At 45.5% G+C, this 20,034-nt stretch overlaps 1 protein-coding gene across 3 annotated transcripts in view; it reads left to right on the forward strand.

Annotated features, from left to right (window-relative positions):
• SYNPO2L (synaptopodin 2 like) overlaps positions 1 to 20,034 on the forward strand; it is a 41,741-nt gene that overhangs the window by 13,019 nt on the left and 8,688 nt on the right. For all 3 annotated transcript variants that reach the window (XM_074874653.1, XM_074874652.1, XM_074874655.1), the window contains 2 exons: positions 3,306 to 3,457; positions 6,237 to 6,898. In XM_074874653.1, the coding sequence (XP_074730754.1) occupies positions 3,306 to 3,457; positions 6,237 to 6,898 (814 nt within the window). The remainder of the gene's footprint in view (positions 1 to 3,305; positions 3,458 to 6,236; positions 6,899 to 20,034) is intronic.

Consider the following 20,034-nt stretch of genomic DNA (forward strand, 5'->3'; position numbering starts at 1 on the left):
GACAGTGCAGTCCCCTAGGGCTAGGTCTAGGGCTAGCTCTGACTACTTGTCAGAGTCCCTCGGGGCTGTCTCTCACTTGCACAAGAAAGCTCTCCAGGGATCTGCTACAGGAAGCAGAAAGGATTTCTCTTTGAAATGCCACCTTTCCCATCCTTTCCTATCTCTTCAGAACAGCTGCTGGGTGACACCTTCCAACCTGTCTGCAGCCTAAGCAGAAGCTCCGTTAGTGACGCTTCCTGTGGCTCCCTGGGTGCCCAGGAGAGGGCATCTTTTGGACATGGGGAGCAAGTGTCTGAGCGTGAGGGCAGCCTGACCTTCAGGATGGGCAGCGAGCCTGGCTTTTGGACTGGGCAGCTGCCCTGGCCTGGGGCCTCCAAGGCTCAGTGCTGCCCTCACTGTGAGCGAGACGTGCAGGCTATGGGTTGTCATCAAAGGTCTCCACAGCACCGTGCTGGCAGTCCTATAAAAACTGGCAGGCTTGTGCTGATCTCTGTCCAGAGGCTCTCCAGCCTCCAGCACACTGCACCCTGCTGTGATGGTTCTGGGTTAAGTCCTGTCCTTTCTGTATGACATGCTTTCTTCATTCTCTCCTTGCACAATCCTCTTCTGCCTTTAACCCCTTTGCTTTCCTCTCTGGCAAATGGAGTGGGGTAGGGGTTTATCATTAAAATGAAGCTGTGAATACTTTGTTTCCCTCTGCCCCTGGGAAGCAGATTCATAAACTTCCAGGGAGGGGTTTATAAACACGTGGGAGACTGATAGCCAAGAACATTTATGGGCTATTTTCAGACTCTGTAGGTCTCTTCCTGAGCTGGAAGAGACCTTGTCCTGTTTTCCCGAAGAGGAATGGAGACAGGGAGAAGTCCTGTCCTGGATTATAGAGCTAGTTTGCAGGCTCCTGCAACAGCACTGAAATAACTATAGTTGCTTTAGTGCGTGGGCCTTCTGCCAGCCAGGTAAAATCTGAGCACAGACCAAGCCAGAGCCAGCATCTTTACTAACCACAAAAGAAGTGCATTGCCTGCTCACATTCCTTAGCCCTCATGGGGCAGCTTGTGCCCACCAGCCTAATCTGATCTGAAGGTGCCTAAAGCAGCAGCAGGCAGTGCAGCGTGACCCTCCCTGCCTGGGAATCCCAAACACTTGCTGCAAAGTCCTGCAGTATTGTAGGACCAGAGGATTGCAGAAAGCTTACTGGCTCTGCTTTGGGTGGTCACCGGCCCACATCCAATTGATTTCAGTGAGCACGGAGGAGTATGATGGCATGTGAGGAATGCTCTGAGCACCTGCTGACAGCCTTTAACCCGCAGTCCCCTCACTCTATAATTGGGAGAGATACTCAGCAAGTGTGTTCCCATCCAGTGCTGAGCATAAAGCACTTGGCCATGGAGCAGCAAGTTGGCCTTTTGGGGAATACCAGAAGGAGGCCCTCCTTCTAACCTCACTTCAACTTCCTAACTCTGCATTAGCTGCTGTGTCGGTAGGCAGCACTGGAAAATGTGTCTGCTATCTCTTCTCAGTTAACAGCTGCACCTTGAGGAAGTATCAGGAAGCAGCGTTTATACTGTAGCAGCACAAAAGTGGTTCTTCATCAGTAGTTCATTACAGACCCACACATTCTCATTCCAGGCTTATAAGGAGGGAGATAAAGGACTAAAATGACAGAGGCTGATGGATGTGGCAGCTGGGATGAGCCAGTCCCTATTTTAAGCATGCAGGCAAAATTTGGGGTCAAGCTGGAGAGGCTACAGAGTGATAAAGTGCCAGTGAACACACAAACAACTTGGAGCATAGCCCTCCTCTTTCCATCTTCTTCCCCAACACGTCTCTGTCCTGCTGACAGGCTGACCTGGGAGGAGTGCTGCTCTTGCCTGCTCAACACAAGCCAGCAGAGCTGAGCCCTGGGCATGCACACACCCCATGGGTGCAGAAGGTCTGGGCCTTGAGACCAGCCAGCCATGCCACAGGACCTCATCAGGGCTCCAGCTCTCCCCTTTCCTGCTGCCCTCTTGCCCTTGCAAGAACAGTGACAGGGCAGCAATCCTTTCACATCCACTTCTCTTTCCTGGGGCTGCCATGGGAGTGCAGGCAAAGAAGCTTGTGTGATTTTATAGCTGAGTCTGGTTGCTTGAGCAGCAAGGCTATGAGATATGGGAGCAGGTGCCCTGCTGTATATTACCTCTTTGCAGGGTTCTGCCACAGTTCATTCACTGCACCCTCTGTTAAACAGCTCTGCACTGATTTGTCTCTCATTTAACTGCAAGATCTGAAGAAATATTCTAGAAGCATCTACAAATCCAGTGTATTACTACCTTCGGCCTCATTTGCCTTGATCCAGTGTTTTTTCCCAGATACTATTTTATGTGCAAAATGAGCGCATTATTGGTGCCAAGCTGTCCTACAAGACTATCCCATTGCTTGCCTATATGGGACAGGTCTGTGATTTTGGGCTGAGTGGTCATGTAGTTTGCTTGTTTGTCCTAACAGAAAGGCTAGGCTGGGTTGAGGGGGGTTCAGTAAGAAGTTTAACTGATGGATAATGGAACAAAAGGGAGAGGAAACACTTGGTGTAAGATGGCCATGAGAGGCCAGATCTAGGAACTAGCCTGGAACTTGAGACCCAGACTCCATTCTCAGATATAGCGATGCATATCCTGCACAGCTCCTGTTAAGGCTAAAGATTAACTACAAGTTTACACTTGTGTAACAGGACACCATGTGGCCTGATGCAGATGCCCAGAAATACATTGGCCAAAGCCATTAGAGCAGGAATGCTTGACAGCAGGAAGTGCCTTGGAGCCACCATCACTTCTCGATGTCAGCTTCCCCTGGGATGGTAACTGCAGGGGCTCTGCATGAGCGTCCGGGATCATACCAAGGAAGCACAGTAGGGGTGTACAGAAGGACACACAGCCATGTACACGGATAGTATGGTAAGAGTTCCTGTTCCCTCTCTGAAACACAGACTCCCTAAGCAACTTAGGAGATAGGGAATGAGTGGAGAAGAGCATGTAGATGTTCCTGAGTCTTTGATTTGCACTGAAGGACTTGAATTGGGTTGGTGATCAGCTCAGGCCTATGCTTAGAGGAGTGACTCTTGGAATTAACAGGAATACAGAGACCAAAAGGGACAGCCAGGGCTCACCCAAGAGGACTGGTCCTCCATCCTGGCAGCACAGTAGTCTTAGGCCTTATTTTATTCTGTCAGGGACAGAGCAATAGAAGGGCCAGCAGGAGACAAGCAATTGAACTAAATAGCTGCTGTTCTTCCCTTCATCCCTATCCTCTCTCTCCTGCTCTTCCAGATCCGAAAGAGAAGCAAAGCATGTCGTGGAGGCTTGTGGGAAAATGATGTGCTAGTATCTATCAATGGGAAGTCATGTGCTGGCCTCTCCCACGCTACCGCCATGCAGATCATCGATTCCTCCAATGGCACGCTCAACATTCGTGTGAAAAGGTAACCTGCTCCCAAGAGCCAGTGCTCTGACAGTGCAGGCAGCAGGGCAGCTTCATCCAGCACAGCAGCTATCCATGCCTAGCAGAAAGAAGGTAGGCAGGAAGCCTTTGGTTTCTCCATACTGCAAGGTGTACTAGGAGGACTTCCCCATGGCTAACATGTGGCTATCCAAAGGTTTTGCACTGTATCTGTGCTGCTCTCCAGAGTGCCTGGCCCTGGGGCTGAAATGACCTCAGACCTTCCTGCCACTGCCCCTCAGACTGGAGGGAAATGTTTGCAGTGAGGGCTATGCTGCAAAGAATGAGCAGTTTAGGCTCCAGGCAAGCAGATGTCATAAGGCAGTTCATCTCAGCAATTCACAGAGACTCCATTCTGGGTAAATAACTGTTCTGTAGAAATGTATTTGACTACACATTGGATAATTGAGCCAAGACAAGATTACCCGAATATTTACTACAGCAGGCTGTTGTAGTCCAACAGGGTATGAACTGACTTCCACAACAGTAAGAGGTGTGTAGCTGAGTCCCTTTTTACAGGAAGAAATACATGTGCCAGTCTCTCGTCCAGCAGAATATTGGAGACCAGGCTCAAATTTAAGCACAAAAATGGTCCCAGTAACATCCCTGGTTCTTCCTGTGCTAAGCTGACCTGCTGCCTCCATGCATGCTGGATAAGGCCCAAGCTGTAGATGAATCATATAAAGATGAAGGCAGCAAAGCTGTGTGAGGTCCCAGCTAGTCCACACTATTGCCATAACAGTAGTCACCCTCAGGAAATAAGGCCCTGGTGAAGGGGACTGGGAGATGTGATTTTCTTGAAAACACAGAGCACTGTGAGCAGTGGAGAGGGAGAGCCATGCTGGCTGCTGGCATCTGTAAAGCAGTGGCAGAAGTGGGCAGTACTCAGAGAAGGAAAGCCTGACCACGTAGGATCTTCCCCTTGGCTTCAGGGAAAGCACCGGTGCCTTCTGATGTGCTCACCCTATACCCTAACTGTGATTAAGTGGGATGAGTGAGCCCTGAACAAGATGTCCAGAATAGCTCTTGGTCCCTTGCCAAGGCCTTATCTCACTCCATCAGAGCCAATCTGCAGCCAACAGGTGCCTGGACAAATTCCCATGGGCCAGCACACTTCGAATTAGCAAAGTGACAAAGGCAGGCTTCTCGCAGCCCTCTCTGGGAGCCAACATCAGATGGTTTGGAAATAACATAACCAGCTGGCTTCATTTTGAGGTAGTGGAAAACTCATCAAATATTGCTTTCTGATAACATCTCTATTCCCACTTCATATTTATGTTCCCAGAGAAAATACCAATCAGTCCTGTTCAGAAAGGAGAGGTAGCTGGATGACTCTGGAGTATGCAAGGTCGTATATGCATTTCTGTCAGTGAGGGATGTGTGTGGAGAGAGAGGGAGGGAGAGAGACTGTGACCTGACAGTGCAGAACCAGAGGAACTGGCTCACAAGCAGTAATGCTTTTCAGTTATCTTGTCAAGTATTTAAAGAAGAGGAAGAACTGCTCTGTTTTGCTTGGGGAGCTTTGAGTTTGCTCCCCAGTGAAAGTTCATAATAGCAAATATTATTAAAAAAATAAACTGTCAGAGAAATTGTCCCACCCTTAGATTCAACAAAGGTTTGCGTTTGACACAAGTATGAATTTTTCACAGTTTGGAATTGGGATCCGAGTCATGAATTCCACAGCTTTACAGAGGCAATGCTTCTGCCTGGCTTCCTGGTATGCATGCTCAGAAGGCAAATACTTAGAGCTCCTCTGTAACTCTAAGAAGCTCTGGTGACTCTGGCAAGGGAAGGAAGAAGTTCCCTGCCCCATCTGTGTGGTCTGGAGTCAAACTGCCATTGAAATTCAGACTCTTGAGGAGAGGGAGGACAGAGCTGGCTCTTTTCCTGTCAGCATAGCTAGTTCTCCCTCTCTCTGGCAGTCAGCAATAGGCCTGACTGCCCCAGTCTGCCCTTCCCCTACCCTAGTCATCCTTCCAGCTGACTTACAGGTTAGAAGATGCTATGTCTAAGCCAAAAGTGAATGCCACCATGGGTTGGGCTGGCTGGCATGACTGCAGTACAGCGGTCAAGACCGAGACACTGGTAGCTAGCTTGTGAAGCAGTCCCACAGCGAGCAGGCCACATGTAGGGTGGACTCCTACCACAGGATAGCAGAGTTCTACCCCCAGAAAACACTTGGGCCTTTTTCTCCTAAGTATTTGCTATTTACTCCCACATAGAGGTCAGGGCAAACAAACAGCACAGACTTCTTTGTTTGGAGCCCACTCTGAACTAAAGCAGTTTGGGGGTGCTGGGATTGGCAGAGCTGACAGCTCCATGGTGCAGTCCCAGCTGCAGGAGCAGCTGGAGTGCAGTGTGGTGGCTGAGGCACCACCCGTCACCCCCAGCAAGCAGCAGGCTGTAAGGGGTACGTCCCACAGTCCTGGGGAATGTTTGCTGTGCAGGAATTCACCTCCCCAGGAGAAATGCCTAGGGAGCTGATTAAGATGGCTCCCAGATTTTTATACTCTCAGGGCACTCTGATTTTCAAGTGTTTAACACCTGGTTTTCAAAGAGTCATGAAGCAGATAATCAGGTTGAGAGCATGTAGCTGAGGTCAGAGATGAGTATGTCCTTGGTGTCTGCACTTCAGGTGTCTGTACCACCTGAAAGACACCTGAAACACCATCTCAATCCCTACCCCTCTCTCATGTGTGGGGGTGTCCTTCCAGCTTGGCCCCACCAACCAGACCTTGCTCACCTTTTTCTTCTCCCCACAGGATAGTTGGTGGGGACCAGACTGGCCCACGGCTCCAGCGCTCCCCTTCTCCAGGGCAGCGAGTGCTCTCTCCACCATCCCCACTCAGCACTCCAGCACAGCTACTCAGCCCTGAACCAGCAGGAGCCCCAGCCACTGCACAGCCCTCACAGCCACGGAGGTCACAGAGGCACCTGGAGAGCATCACCTCCCCGCCGGACAGTGAGGCCTACTACGGCGAGACAGACAGCGATGCTGACAATGTGGCCCAGGAGAAGCACCGCCGGGCTCGCAAGAAGAGCCCGCGCTCCCCTCCCGACAGCACCAACAGCAAGGGGGATGCACCTCCGGATGAGGTGTCCCTGTCCGAACAGAGTGGCTACGAGAGCACGCCAGAGGCTGCTGTGCAGGGGGAAGCTGAGGTGGCCAGCTCCGGTGGAGTGGCCAAGAGAGAGATTGCCTGCCCACCTGGCAGCCGCACAGACACTCCATTCTCGGAGAGCGAGGGGCAGTTGCGGCCACCATCGACAGAGGAACGGGATCCTTCTCCAGAGGCAATGCTCCTGCCCCATGCCACCAAGGCTATCCGAGCGGAACGCCATCTCATCCCCATGGTAGGGCCAGTGGAGCACCCAGTTGACGAAGACCTAACCACCACGTACGCGGAGAAAGCCAAGCAGGCCAGTAAGTCCTCTGCACCCTGCCACTCACCCATTCCCTCTTCCTGTGCTGGATCTCCTTCTAAAAGCCTCATTCCTGCAAATGTCAAGTGGGTTAGCTCCTCTAGCTTGGAAAGAAGCAGAGTCAGGTCAGACCTGCAGGGACTGGGGCTTCCTAATGCAGCTTTAGCACTGGGGTCTACCTCACCCAAGATGTCTCAAGGAACAGAAAAGAGAAAGGGTCTGGGATCTGGGAGTCACATGTAGAAGCTGCAGCCACACAATCAGCTGTGCTCTAGCACCTCTATGTGCTGGAAACAGGGTGGAGGTCATTGGTTTCTTCAGTACTTTGGGCTGAAGAAGACTCAGGGAAAATGATGGTGTCAGAAAAGAAGTTGGGGGTTAAATTTCCCAGGCCTGGCCTTTTGGAGATCTCAGCAGCTCAGATTGCTCCTTAGCTATCTGTGTGTCCAAGCACAGGGCACTCATTCCAAGGGCCTCCTGAGGAGCCCCTATTCAGCTCAGCTCTTCATGGGCACAGAGGCATGTAGTATTACACACGATTAAGGACCAAGCAGAGAAAATTTTCAGTCAGCATAGCCCTAAAAGAGTGTTGTCAGTGGCTCATTTATTTCTTTCACCCTGCCAAGCTCAGGGAGGGACTTGTCTATATCAACTTCCAGAGGATATTTTCTCTGCAGGCACTTACTCCAGCAAGGGTGCCCATGTCTGGCAGCAGCTGGTGAGCTCTGGTAGAATTTATTGCTTTTTAGGTATCGGCAGTGGAGGACTGCCATCAAAGACAGGCAGGAGCTGGTAAATCAGATCTTGGAACAGTTCCTTGTAGTGGGATCCCTACTAATCAAGACCTTTCCAGGTAGAATAAAATACTGAAAAATGTATTGTGGTACATGGGTGATGGACCTGAAGTGACCTTAATTGTGAATATCTTTCCTGATCTCTGCTACACATGGAGTATTTCAAACCCAAACTTGAAGGCAGAACAAGATGTTACCTGATTTCACAGTTGTGATCTATCCAATAATATTAAAAACAAGGTAATCAAAAGCTTGTTTGCATCTGAGTACCTCAGCGTGCAGTTTGACTGACTAGTTTACACTTCTCTGAGCCTAGAAATAAAGAAGGTTTTTAAAAAGTGACTTAGCTGGGAGACAGAATGGGAAATGGAGACACAAAAAAGTTACTAGACTGAATCAGAAATACAGCACACAGATTCTAACTTCTGATTCTCTGCTCCAAATGCTAGATGTTTTTCCCCAGGCCAGATAATATTGCAAGGCAGTTGTTAAGTCTCTCTTTTCCTTGAGCTAAACATTCCTTTATCTATTTTGCCTAAGGGATCCTATAGAGGTAACTTTCAAATCTAGGCTACTTCTGTCAGGCAGGGCACTGTCTTACTGCTCTGCCCTGTATTGAGAGGATAGACTCAGTTGGCTCTCTTATGTCTGGCCCTGCTAGGCACTACAACTGACCTGGTGCCTTGTACTATTTCTTCCTAGTCTTTAGCACTCACCTTCCTTAGGACAGCAAAGAAAGTAGCAATTTCAGCCTTCCTGAGGACGGAGTTATTTTTTCTCCCTTTGAATAATGTACAAGCATGAAGTGAATGTTGAGAAAGGCATGTTCAGCTGCTCCCTGCCACCTGATAGTCCTAGCAGTGGATGAGCAATTGCTTTACATCAAGACTTATTTCCATGGACAGCGTCAGTACAGAAGGCTCCCAGGAAAGCCATGTATTTAATGCAGAGCATTTCTGATGGCAAAATAATATCCCATGGCAGAAGGTGATGCAACTCTATTGCCAGCTAGAGGTAAGGTTCCCAGAAGCCCTGCAGACTGAGATAATATTCTCTTATTACCCCTCCACCACTTACCCCCCTTCTGATTTATGTTTGTCCATGGGTGTCCTTATGTAAGTGTCACTCTGCCATGGATGGCAACTCACATGGCCAGCTTGGCCTTTTCTTAGGTTAGGAATCTTGTCAGTAAATGTGAAGGCAAAACTCTGTGTCCTGATCAATGCTGGAGCACAGCAGCCATTAAAACAAAAATCACAATCAGCAGCCAGTAACTCTGTGAAGGAAGGAAGCAAGGAAGGAAGAGGGATGGAAGGTGTTCATTATGTGGTGAACAGAGCTAAGGAGCACCTATACCTGGAATAAACACAGGAGGATGTGGGACTGCTGAGCTGCACTGGCTCTGTGGGGAGGCTGCCTGCAGAGAAGCTATCAGCATGGGAGGCACATGGTACAGCATCTCTTGCCAGAAAGATGTAGCCTCATCAAGGATGTTTGGGCTTGCATTGGTTCAGCTCCTACAGCTGCTCCAGGCTCCCACAGAGCCAGCAGAGTTTAAAGTTTTGTTTCTCTGCCTTTCCTTAGCAATACTCACGGCACAGTAGCCTACTCTGGGACATGGAGACTCCTGGGTTTTGCTAAACAGGAATGCAAAATCAAGCTCATGGTTTAGAAGCTAGGCAAGTTTTTAAAATCTGAGTTAACTACGGTAGGTGACTTGGATGATCAGTTATGGGAGCCTGGGGCTTGATATACACACAGTAGACATTTAAGGACCATTCTGACTACCTAATCAGATGTCTGCCCTTTGGAGCACTACCTATCTAAATATATTCCCAGTACACCTGCTCAGCATACCCTCCTTGCCTTTCCATGGCCTTCTCCTTTATGGCTCCCACTGCTGCACCATAAGAATGTGAAAAATTCCTTTTTGGTTTGTTTGGACTGTTACCCAGATGGTTCTTCACCTTTTCTTTCTAGAATGTATTCCCTTCTCATGCCTGCTCTGATGTTTTCTCCAGTTTTGGGGATATTTCTCTTGTCCTTTGTATTCATTCTTTCTAACTTTCCACTGTCAGTTTTAAGCTACAGAGACTTTCTCCCTTTCCCACCTGTTCCTGCACCTCAGACAAAGAGAATTGCAGGTATAGTATTTCTAGATGAGTATCTAGAAACATCAAATTTCTAGATGAATAATTGAAATCTCCGTACAAGAACAGAGATACATAGTAATTCTTTTGCATACCACTGAGAGTTGCAACTGACATTCTTCACAAGTCTATTGCCATGCAAGTATCTCAGGAGGATTGCTATTGCCTGTCAGCCCTTGGGTTTTCTCAAACTTAAAATCTGTAGCTCTCCTCTTTATTTCCTGTCTTTAGAGTTTTGTAGACCTTTGTTCTCACTGCATGCTTTCCAGAGCTTTCCAGATCATAGGCAAGTTGACTCAGCCCCACTGCCTCCCCATTTCTGTATAACTTCCCTTTGTTTCTGATGTGGTTAGCACATCTGATCTGGGCTGACTGTATACTGTCCTCAAGATCGTTAATGAAAATAGAAAATGATTCCCATATTCCGCCACCACCTTTCTTAGTCTCACCATGATGGGTGATCAGTCTTTATGCTCTGATTGTTACTGATTCATTTTCTCTTCATTTTCATGATTGACATTTCTCCAATATATGTATTTTTTTGCATCAACTCCACCAACTCCTGACAACTACAGCTGCTTTCCCTGCCTTTTCTAAGAAGACACAGATCACATGGCAGTTGCTAGAGGTAACACTGCTGTCTAACATCTGCTTTGCATCACAGTAACACAGCAGCAAATGGAGCTCACTTATTTACGCTAGGCAAGGATTTGACTCCAGGAGCAGAACACAGTGTGGTGGCAAGTACCAACAGCCCAAGAGGAGTATTTGACAGTGGGTGGGGTGGAGCAAGATAAGCACAGGGAAGAGGGGCAGCAGCTGATGGTGCCACCTCACAATACCCTTTCATGCCTTCAGCTGCTGAGCTGTGCCTCTCCTTCCCCAGCGAAGACACAAGGCCTTAGAGCTCCTTAGAGAGGCAACAGCCCTTGTAGTGAGGTTTGGGCCTGTCTTTTTCCAAAGTACCTGCCCTATTTGCACGTTGGTATTGGCTCATTTTTTCCAACCTGTGGGATAAACACATACATTATCCCAGCCCTCCACAGGACGCATGACTTGGACATGCCTGCTCAAAAACCACCCAGAGCATCACTGGTGCAGACTAGTGAGCAGTGTGGGAGCCACACACCATCTAGAAGTGGAGGACTTCAGTCTTCATTGCTGCCCAGTAGCTACTATGCACCCAGGTGTTTTGCTCAGTGGGGCAAGAGAATAGCCAGCAAACAGGCTGGGTTTCTTTGCTCTACTTTAAATGAACTACAGGAGAACATACATACTTGTGAATAGCCAATGTTTGCCTAATCTGAAGAAACAAAAGTACAAATTTGTTCCATTCCCACTAAAACAGTAACTTGCTCTCTTTAAAGAGGTGATTAATCCCTGGGGAAACTGGGGATCTTTAGGGCCTCAGTTCATCATCACTGTAAAGGGCCAAGCCACATCCCTTCCTGAGATGATTTCTGTGCTGCTTGGACAGTGCAGAAGGAAGGGAAGAGACAACAAGACAGAAAACACAAATAAAAGATCTGAATTAGTTTAGGAGGTCAGCAGAAAGTGGGAGCTTGTGACAGGGAGAATCAGACTATAGTTGTCACAAGTAACCAGCAGTGAGGTTCTTTGGCCCCCCCATAGCTCCTGCATTGTCCTCCTCCGCTCACCCCACCCTCAGAGGCTTGGAATCCATCTGTATCCAGGGCTGCTTCTCCTCAGCCACCTGTGCTCTCTAAGGTGCCCTGTATTTTCATACCCATCCTAAACCATCTCCCAGGCACAATGGGCTTAGGCTTTCTCACAACTGGAAATACCAATTGCTAGCAGAAGACAGACATACCAGGACAGCAGCCTAGTCCTAACTTGCTATCACACTATAGGAATTTGTGTCAGTGCAAGAAGTGCTTCAAAATATCTCAATTTAAACTTATCCACTGGACTATTTTTAGTTCCTAGGACTCAAGAGCCTCTCCATGTACGGTAGGGGAAAGGAGGGAAAAATGGGTGGGGAAATTTCCTCCTCTGCTTTATATGGGCCTGGCTGCCTGTGCAGAGTCATCAAAGTTACTACATTCCATATCAGAAAAGGAAATCCTTCTTGTTTAAAGCGGATGTAGAGCAGCATCACTTGACGAGATAGGATGCTTATAAATAAGTGGCCTATTCATCGGAGGGTCATACAGATTACCTCTTCTAAGAGTGACTGCAGTCATATTTCTCTGCAGAGAGGGTGAATGCAGCAAACCATCTATCAGCCTATTACAGTTGGTACAGGCCACAGGAGCTATGAACAAGATGAAGTACCTGAATGGCAGTTTGAACTCACTGCACCACATTTTCTACTTGGCTTTCAGCTTCGATGGTTGTGACTCTAATGATCATGATTGTTAGGCTAGCTTACTGGTTTTGCCAGTTACTGCAGTCTAGAAGATGAAAAGGTTTATGATAGTAGTCAACTGTCCCCATCCTAAGTGCTTTAAAGTAGAATAGAAAAGCATTCTGCTCAGACCAGGAGATTAAAATTAATTGCCTAAACTATTGATCTTACAGGAAGTCTGTTCCTAACACTATGAAGCAATGCTGAATAACCCTTGGCCTTTGCTACTCAGTGAGCAGCCAACCACTAGGAAAACAAGGACAAGGACAACAGCCTCCATGGTTGAACCACAGAGTCTGATCTCACCTCAGCACGCATTAAACTGCAAATTGCCTCCACTAGGGAAATCAATTTACATAATACACTGGTGTATGCAGTCTAGTTGTGTGCCTCTGCTTAAGAATATCCTACCTAATAACTAACATTCGGTTTTGAATTCCCTGCAGCTTGGAAGGCATTTATTAAAGAAGATCACAGTGAGATAAACACTGTGCACCTGGAACCCTCTTCCTCCAGTTTTAGGCTTGAGTATGTCATTTGAGCTTATGCCTGCAGTTCATGTTCTTCTATTGAAAGCACAGAGGTGGTATTTTCAGGCTGATGTATCAACTATTTGGGCAGAAGACAGAGATTATAAGATAGTGCTATCTGTCTTGGCTAGTGTGGATGAATTTTTCCTTTTTTCTTGAGCCATCTCAGAAATTGTCACAAGTAATGGGCAATCTTCCTCAGGTATTCTTACTGGAGACTTCCAGCATCGTTCCCTTGGGCATCACTCTTGTCCAGCATTTCAGTGCAGATGCTGTGGGTTGCAGCACTGGAAGTAAAGCTGACTGATAGAATTCTGCTCTGCTTCACCTCTGTACCTCACTGCTATCCTGCTGTCCCAGAGTCTGACAGAGACCTGGATTTATCTTAACTTGTGTTAGCTCAAGATAAACCTAGCTGCATATAATATTCTCTCAGAGGGGAAAGATCTTTAGTATTTGAAGATGTTTGGAGGAAAGCTCTATATGATCCCTGAAATGAAAAGTTACATACTCTTTTGTCCTAGTACTTCTGCTATATGATATACCCTTTTGAGCATCTTTTTTAAACTATCAGTTATTCAGACATTACTTCTTTATGTTATTACTGTCAGCACAGGGACTCTGACTCTGGGTCACAGTTCCTCAGACATGGTCAGAGGTCATTCATCATCCTGCTGCTGGTGAAACAGTGTCAGCAGTTCTCTTCCAAGCTCACACTTCCATGGTCCTTGCTCAGAGTCTCAGCTAGTGATTTTTCAGAATATGCTGCCACACACATTAAGTTAACATAGTCTGTCCTTGCACATGCACTTCTGGAGTGACTTAGGATGTGTAAGGCTGATGGGGAACGATGGGATTAAGCCAAAATTTTGACAATAATTCAGATTTTAAGGTGATTAGACCAATGATCACACTCAAACAACTATATATATAACCCCATAGACTGTCTTAGCCAAGCTGATAGTTTCTAGGAGTTTCTAGGTTCCAGGATTTTGAGAGCTGAGTTGAAAGAAATCATAATGCAAACAGGCAATGGGAATCCCTCTCCCCACCTGATGTCGTTACCATCAGTTCTGAAAGCGATATGGGACTTGCTGACAAGGTTGGAACAAGTCTGCTCAGAGACAACACTGAAATGAGACAAAGTGATAGTGATGGGGGAGGGAGAGGAATAAAAGGGTGAGGCATAAAAGGACTTTGACAAGGGGTAATTAAACAACAGAGTCATTGCTCAACAAAAATGAGAGAAAATTATAGCTAGGAAGGATAAAACTGTCAACCTGACAAATAATCATTCTTCAGTTTCATTTAAATCCATCGTAGGAAGGGAGATCAGTTTGTTGTGAAACCTGTAAAGCTTCACTGTTATCAGTTTATCTTCTGCTTATGTTAACCAAGAATCTAGCCCTCTTGTATAAAAGAAATAGAGGCAGGAATGGGGACAAGTAGATTCAGCATATCTTGATACACAGACTACACTGAAAGGACAAGGCTGAATCATATTCTCTGTAGAGGTGAGATGTAAGGAATTAGTAAAAATTGTATCAGAATGGCCCTCTGTCCTTGATAAATACTGTGTAATAATGGGAAGGGTCTCAGGGAAAGAGATCAAGAATAGCACCTTTCTTATAGACACAGGCTCTGGGGATAAGAAAAATACAATAATAAATGTTTAGCTTCAGTTAGGTGAATGAAGTAGTTCTTTTGAGCACACTTTGTGGAAAACAAAATGATCGGTAAAAACAACATGGACTAATAAAAACTAGAAAAAGCAATAGTCTTTGACCTGTTCAGTAAGATAAGACTTCGTGGCTAAAGAAATAAGGTGGACACAGTGTCTGTTGGCTTCTGTAAGATATCTGATATGGTTCCACATGACTTTTCCAATGAGAGAAATATGGATGAGATAGGGCTACTGTAAGGTGACTGCACAATTGGCTAAGAATAGAACAGAAAACATAACTATTAATGGCTCATGATGTCAGATTAGCTAACTGGCTAAGTTGGTAGTAGTGTTTCACTGGGCTTCTGAATCTAACAGGACTACCTCTATATTTTCACCCATGGAGCTTTAAACACTAACATATGTCAATCAAATGTCCTCTCCACCTCAATGTTATATGACTGGTGAGGAGACAGATGATTAAAAATCCCAACCCTCCTCTCTTCCGTCAGTGGATCTCGTCCTCTGGCTGCATCTAGACAGAACAGGCAGTATGTGCTGTGGGGCACCCCACAGCCCTGAAACTGCTACTATTCAGAACTGGGACCTGGCTGAACCACCTTGCAGCTTTTCTCTGGTCTTTCTTCCCACAGAAACCCAGGTGTGTGCGGGACACAAGGGAGGGAGGTGGGTTACCTGGATTGAGGAGCTCAAAAGTGTTCCCAGGTACACCACTATTGTCTTCCTATCTGCTTTTTCAATTACAGATTCCTGCTAGTGAAGCTTTTTAAGTGTTTTTTGTTTCTCTTGAGTGTGTTGTACCTAGCAAGCAGTAACAGGAAATAGCAATAATACCATTTTTAATGGATGGCCTGGGGATTCAGCAGAGATTGCTCTGTATTAATCAGCAGCTAACATAAGGCATGGAGGGTATACAGTTGTCTCATGAAAGGCTGGATTTTTAAATGTAGTAGGAGCTTGACTGGTTGCAGAAAAGGACTAAAATCAATTGTATAACAAGAATATATGGCAAGTGCTACAGGATTAAGCAAGTCCACAGACCTAGATGGTGAGCATACGCTTGTCTGTATTACTAGAGTGCATGCTGGGAAGACTGAGGGACAAAGACAAGATGAATCAATGGTATCCTGCGTCAGACATCAAGCAATTTTGTGTGCAGCAGAATTAACAGATCCTGGTGTCCTTTTAAGTTATGTCTTATATTTGATATCTCATTCTTTCATGTCCAGTAAAATGGAAATCTGTCTGATGTCTCTCACACTCAAAAGGAGAACTCATAATCTCTCTGTTGTGTGTGTTCTTCAGTTTTTGGTGCCTAATTAAGACTGCACTCAGGCTTCCTGCTTCCTACGGTCTATTTCCTCTGTCCAGCCCCCTATTTTCATGTAAACTTTTACTAGTGTTGTATCTTTGTGACTTCAGACTCTTAAAATTAGAAAATGGGCTCTAATATTAGCATGAAACAGATAAGATTGAAAGACATGCAGGATGATGGCATAAACCTTTCTTATGAAAACTGCAAAAGACAGATTCACTAGTGCATTCAACAGGTGCTGTCCTGGCAAAAGAAAGCTCTCCTTTGGCAGTCTTGTCACAGAAAACTATGTTGGGAATATCCAGGGCCCGAGTGTGAGCTGTCAGCACAGGAAAGCTGGCCTTTTGCACTGAGGACACATTTCTATCCAGCTCAGGAAGAAAGGCAAAATCTCACTAAACTGAGGGAGATTCTTTTGAGTGAACAAGCTATTCAAGTCTCCAGCAGGATACCATGAGACTAATACATTGCAGCCACGCACAGCAATGTCTCCGCACCCTCTTTGCCTAGCAGAGCTCTTCAATAGCAGTGTGGGAGTCGCAGAATGGCTAAGAATGGTCCAAAATCTACACAATGATTGGGATTGTTTTTTCCCATGGGCTGTCAATTCACCTGCAAAGAAGCTTGATTTCTATTTTCCTAAAACCAGGAGATTGAAGTAGGGCAGTGTCTCACTGGGAGCTCTTAAAACCACTAGCCATTTAAGAAGAAATACTGGTTTGACAAGTACTTTACTATATATTTAACCTCAGATACATGCTTAAGTGTTACAGACTTGAGTAAGACAGAAGCATTTGCCTGTAGCATCCTAAATTGGAGCTGAAGCCATATCTATGTTTTATATTATGCACAGATTATGTGATGGAAGTGTGCAAATATCCAAGACTAAGAAACAAGTTTTCTGTCCCAAGAGTTTTACTACTTCTTTTAAGTAAAAGAATATATACTCCTCTGCTTTACTGTTTGCAATTCAAACATTGGTCAAAGCATGAAAGGTTGAAGCTTTCAACAGGGAAATACTTAGAAGGCCAATATAAGCTATCCAAATCTTATTTTGAAAGGACTCCAGGTATGAAAAGCATGAGATGTCTATAGCCTCCAATGACTTACTGAGATATTTGCAATGTTAGCCATGGAAAAAATTACCTTGTCTAACATAAATAGCTGGAAAAACAAAATTCTAGTTGATCCCATGCGAAAAAATAGTAGACTAGTAGTATTTCATCACAGAGGAGCAAGCTCTTTATCTCTGAAATTAGCAGTGTTCTTATTTTCTATGGTAATGACTTTTCTAGAATTTTGTCTTTGGTAATAAAATTTACCATTTTTCATCTCCTAGTGAACATGAACGTTATCTGACACCATGTAAGCCTGCACGTTCAGTAGTTTTCCTCGGGATAAATTAAAATGCATTATTTTAACATGGCCTGATCCTGAAAAGATCAATACTTTTTACACTTCTCTTTACTGCCATTAGTAACATAACTTCAGTAAAATTTAGTTAAGTTCATGGAAAAATCTTTGTAGGCTTTGCTTAATAGAAATTTTTTCTTTTTGTAGATTATTCCAACAGAATTTAGTGGGGACAAGAACTAAGTGCTTTAAAAGTTCACAAGAAGTTTTCTATAGAAATTATCCACCACACCAACAGAATTTAGGAGAGTTTTATAAGCTTTCCATTGACTCTTTTATCTATTCCATTTGAACGTTCTTAATCGAGAATTTTTTCTGTACTGTGGACATGTATTTTCATTTCCAATTGCATAATGTATGTATCAGATTCTACAAGGTTTTCCCAAAGAGACTGTACCCCTATATGGGTAAATATTCATCAAAGAAGAGTGAACCTCTTTCATTACTTTTGCTGCAAGAGCCTCTGTATGAGGCACGACAGGCAACGTTGCCTGTGGAGGTTGTCTTCTTGGCATGCAGTGATGGCTACTGGATTTCAGGAGGCATGGTCAGACCTTCATTCTTCTAGACTCACTAACACTGGAGATGGTCTGCTTGGATCCTGGGCTACAGTGTTGCTAAGGCTGGGACTGCTGGGAGGGAGAATCACAGGGCAGTGTTCCTTGCCCATGGCTTTGGGATTCTCTCACAGGAGCTATTGCTTGTGTACAGAAAGAGGCAGTAAGATGAGATCTAGCCAAAGTGTGAGGAGATTCTGAGCAGGCCACAACTGTGGAGATTTGTAGACTCCCAGCACCCTCTGTTCCCTTCCTCCTTGCCCACCTCAGCCCTCACTGTCAGCATCTCATCTTTCAACACCACTCGGTCTCCAGCACTGGAGCTCTGAATGGTGCTGCCAAAACACCACTCCTTGGCCTCCAAATGCTCTGTCACCCTCTCTGGGCACAGCCACACTCTTCAGTGGTATAAGTAACAGCCTCTGTCATTTTAATTCAACTAAACCACTTCACTACAGGCACCCAGGATCCTAATGCTCCTCTGTTAAATGCTCCTCAGACCCAGTACACAAAAGAATCTATCATGGACTGTTTCTCCTCAGACATGGAAGGAAATTGGTATGCACAGGAAAAGAAAGCCTCTCCTCTCTCTTTTATTCCCTATGTTTACCTGGAGCTGGGTGCTCTCAGAGGGTTTCAGACAAAGAAAGTCGCTTCCTCCTGGGTGGGTTTCTCTGCCTGTCCATGTTGGACATGAGCACTGTGTTAGTCTCATCTCTATAAAGGGCTCTTTAGCACAAAAATGCTGGACATTGAGGCACTGGAAACACTAACCTGAAGCTTGCACTACAGAAGCAGTCAGACTGTAGAATATATTTTCTTATTTTAAAATAAAAAAGAGGAGTTTCTCCTCACAGGAAGTAGAGGGTCAGGGAAAGAAGGAGGGTGTTTAAGTGCCAGGTGACAATGTCCATCACACTGCTTAGTGATGAAGCTAAGAAGACAAAAATAGACAAAGTGACCTCATGGCTTTCAGCGGCAATGCCTACAAGACAAAAGAGAGGCTTTAAAAGGCTTGTGGAGCTGATAGCAAAGGGCTTGGACACCTCAGAGTTTTGGTTCTGCTCCAGCAGGGAACTGCTTTGCTTGTCTCTCTTTGCCTCTCTCTCTGTTTATGGGGAGTTGTGAATTAAACGGGCTTTGTGACATGCCCAGCTCTCCAGGTCTGGACTCTGCCTTCTCAAGCTTGGATCAGCCTTATGCAGGTACAGATCTCTTCTCTTTTCCCTTTTCTTTTCTTTTCTTTTCTTTTCTTTTCTTTTCTTTTCTTTTCTTTTCTTTTCTTTTCTTTTCTTTTCTTTTCTTTTCTTTTCTTTTCTTTTCTTTTCTTTTCTTTTCTTTTCTTTTCTTTTCTTTTCTTTTCTTTTCTTTTCTTCTTTTCTCTTCTCTTCTTTTCTCTTCTTTTCTTCCCTTTTCTTCTCTTTTCTTTTTCTTTCTTCACCTTTTCCTCTCATCTCCTTTTTCTTCCCTTCTCTTTTCTTCTCTTTTTCTTTCTTCACCTTTTCCTTTCCTCTCCTTTTTCTTCTCCTCTCCTTCCCCTATTCTTTTCCCTCTTCTGATTTCATTCTTGCTCTTTACCTTCAAGAAGTCATCTCAGAAAGATTTCTATCTCTCTTTTTTCTTAAACTGTTGTGGGAGATTGTAGCTTGAATAGCATTATCATTTTTCTGTTGGGAGGATTGGTATAGTTATGTGCTTTATCCTTTGATGAGGAGAAAAGTAGGAAGAAGAGGGAGGAAAGTAGCAGGTCCCAGAAGGCCTTATGTGCCAGCTGCTTCAGAGCACAGGGCAGTTCAGAGCAACTTCCCAGGGAAGTTGCTGAGCCAGGTACCAGGAGTTGGTGGAGGCATAGCCAAGACTGTCTACTGTTACATTTTCTCTGGCAGTATTTGCTAGCTCAAACTCTAGAGTTGAGCGGTTTCATGGTACTCTGTTGTCAGAAGGGGCTGCACAGACATTCACATTGGATAGCGTAGCTCCCTAGCTGTTAGCTCCTGATGCCAGAAATCCTCCTGTGAGTCACTCAGGGTCCAGAGTTTACATATTCTGCACTTGACTAAGATTCTGTAGTGCTGCTCTTCCTCCTTGTAAATTTAGAAGCAAAATACGATCCAGGTGAGGTGTAGTAGCTTGTAGCAAGGAAGAAATTTCTCTTATTTCCTCCACTGTGAACAACCCCCAGAGACGCATGCAGATTCGTAAGTGGAGTAGACAGACCTTCAGGGAATATAGCTCGTTTCCATCATGGAGAGCAGGTCTTTGAGGGCAAGTCTACGACTGCCCTGAAGACCACTAAGTCTCCACAAAAATCTGGACACTACTTCAG

This window comes from Strix uralensis, chromosome 7, assembly GCF_047716275.1.
Source record: "Strix uralensis isolate ZFMK-TIS-50842 chromosome 7, bStrUra1, whole genome shotgun sequence".
Classification (NCBI taxonomy): Eukaryota; Metazoa; Chordata; class Aves; order Strigiformes; family Strigidae; genus Strix; species Strix uralensis.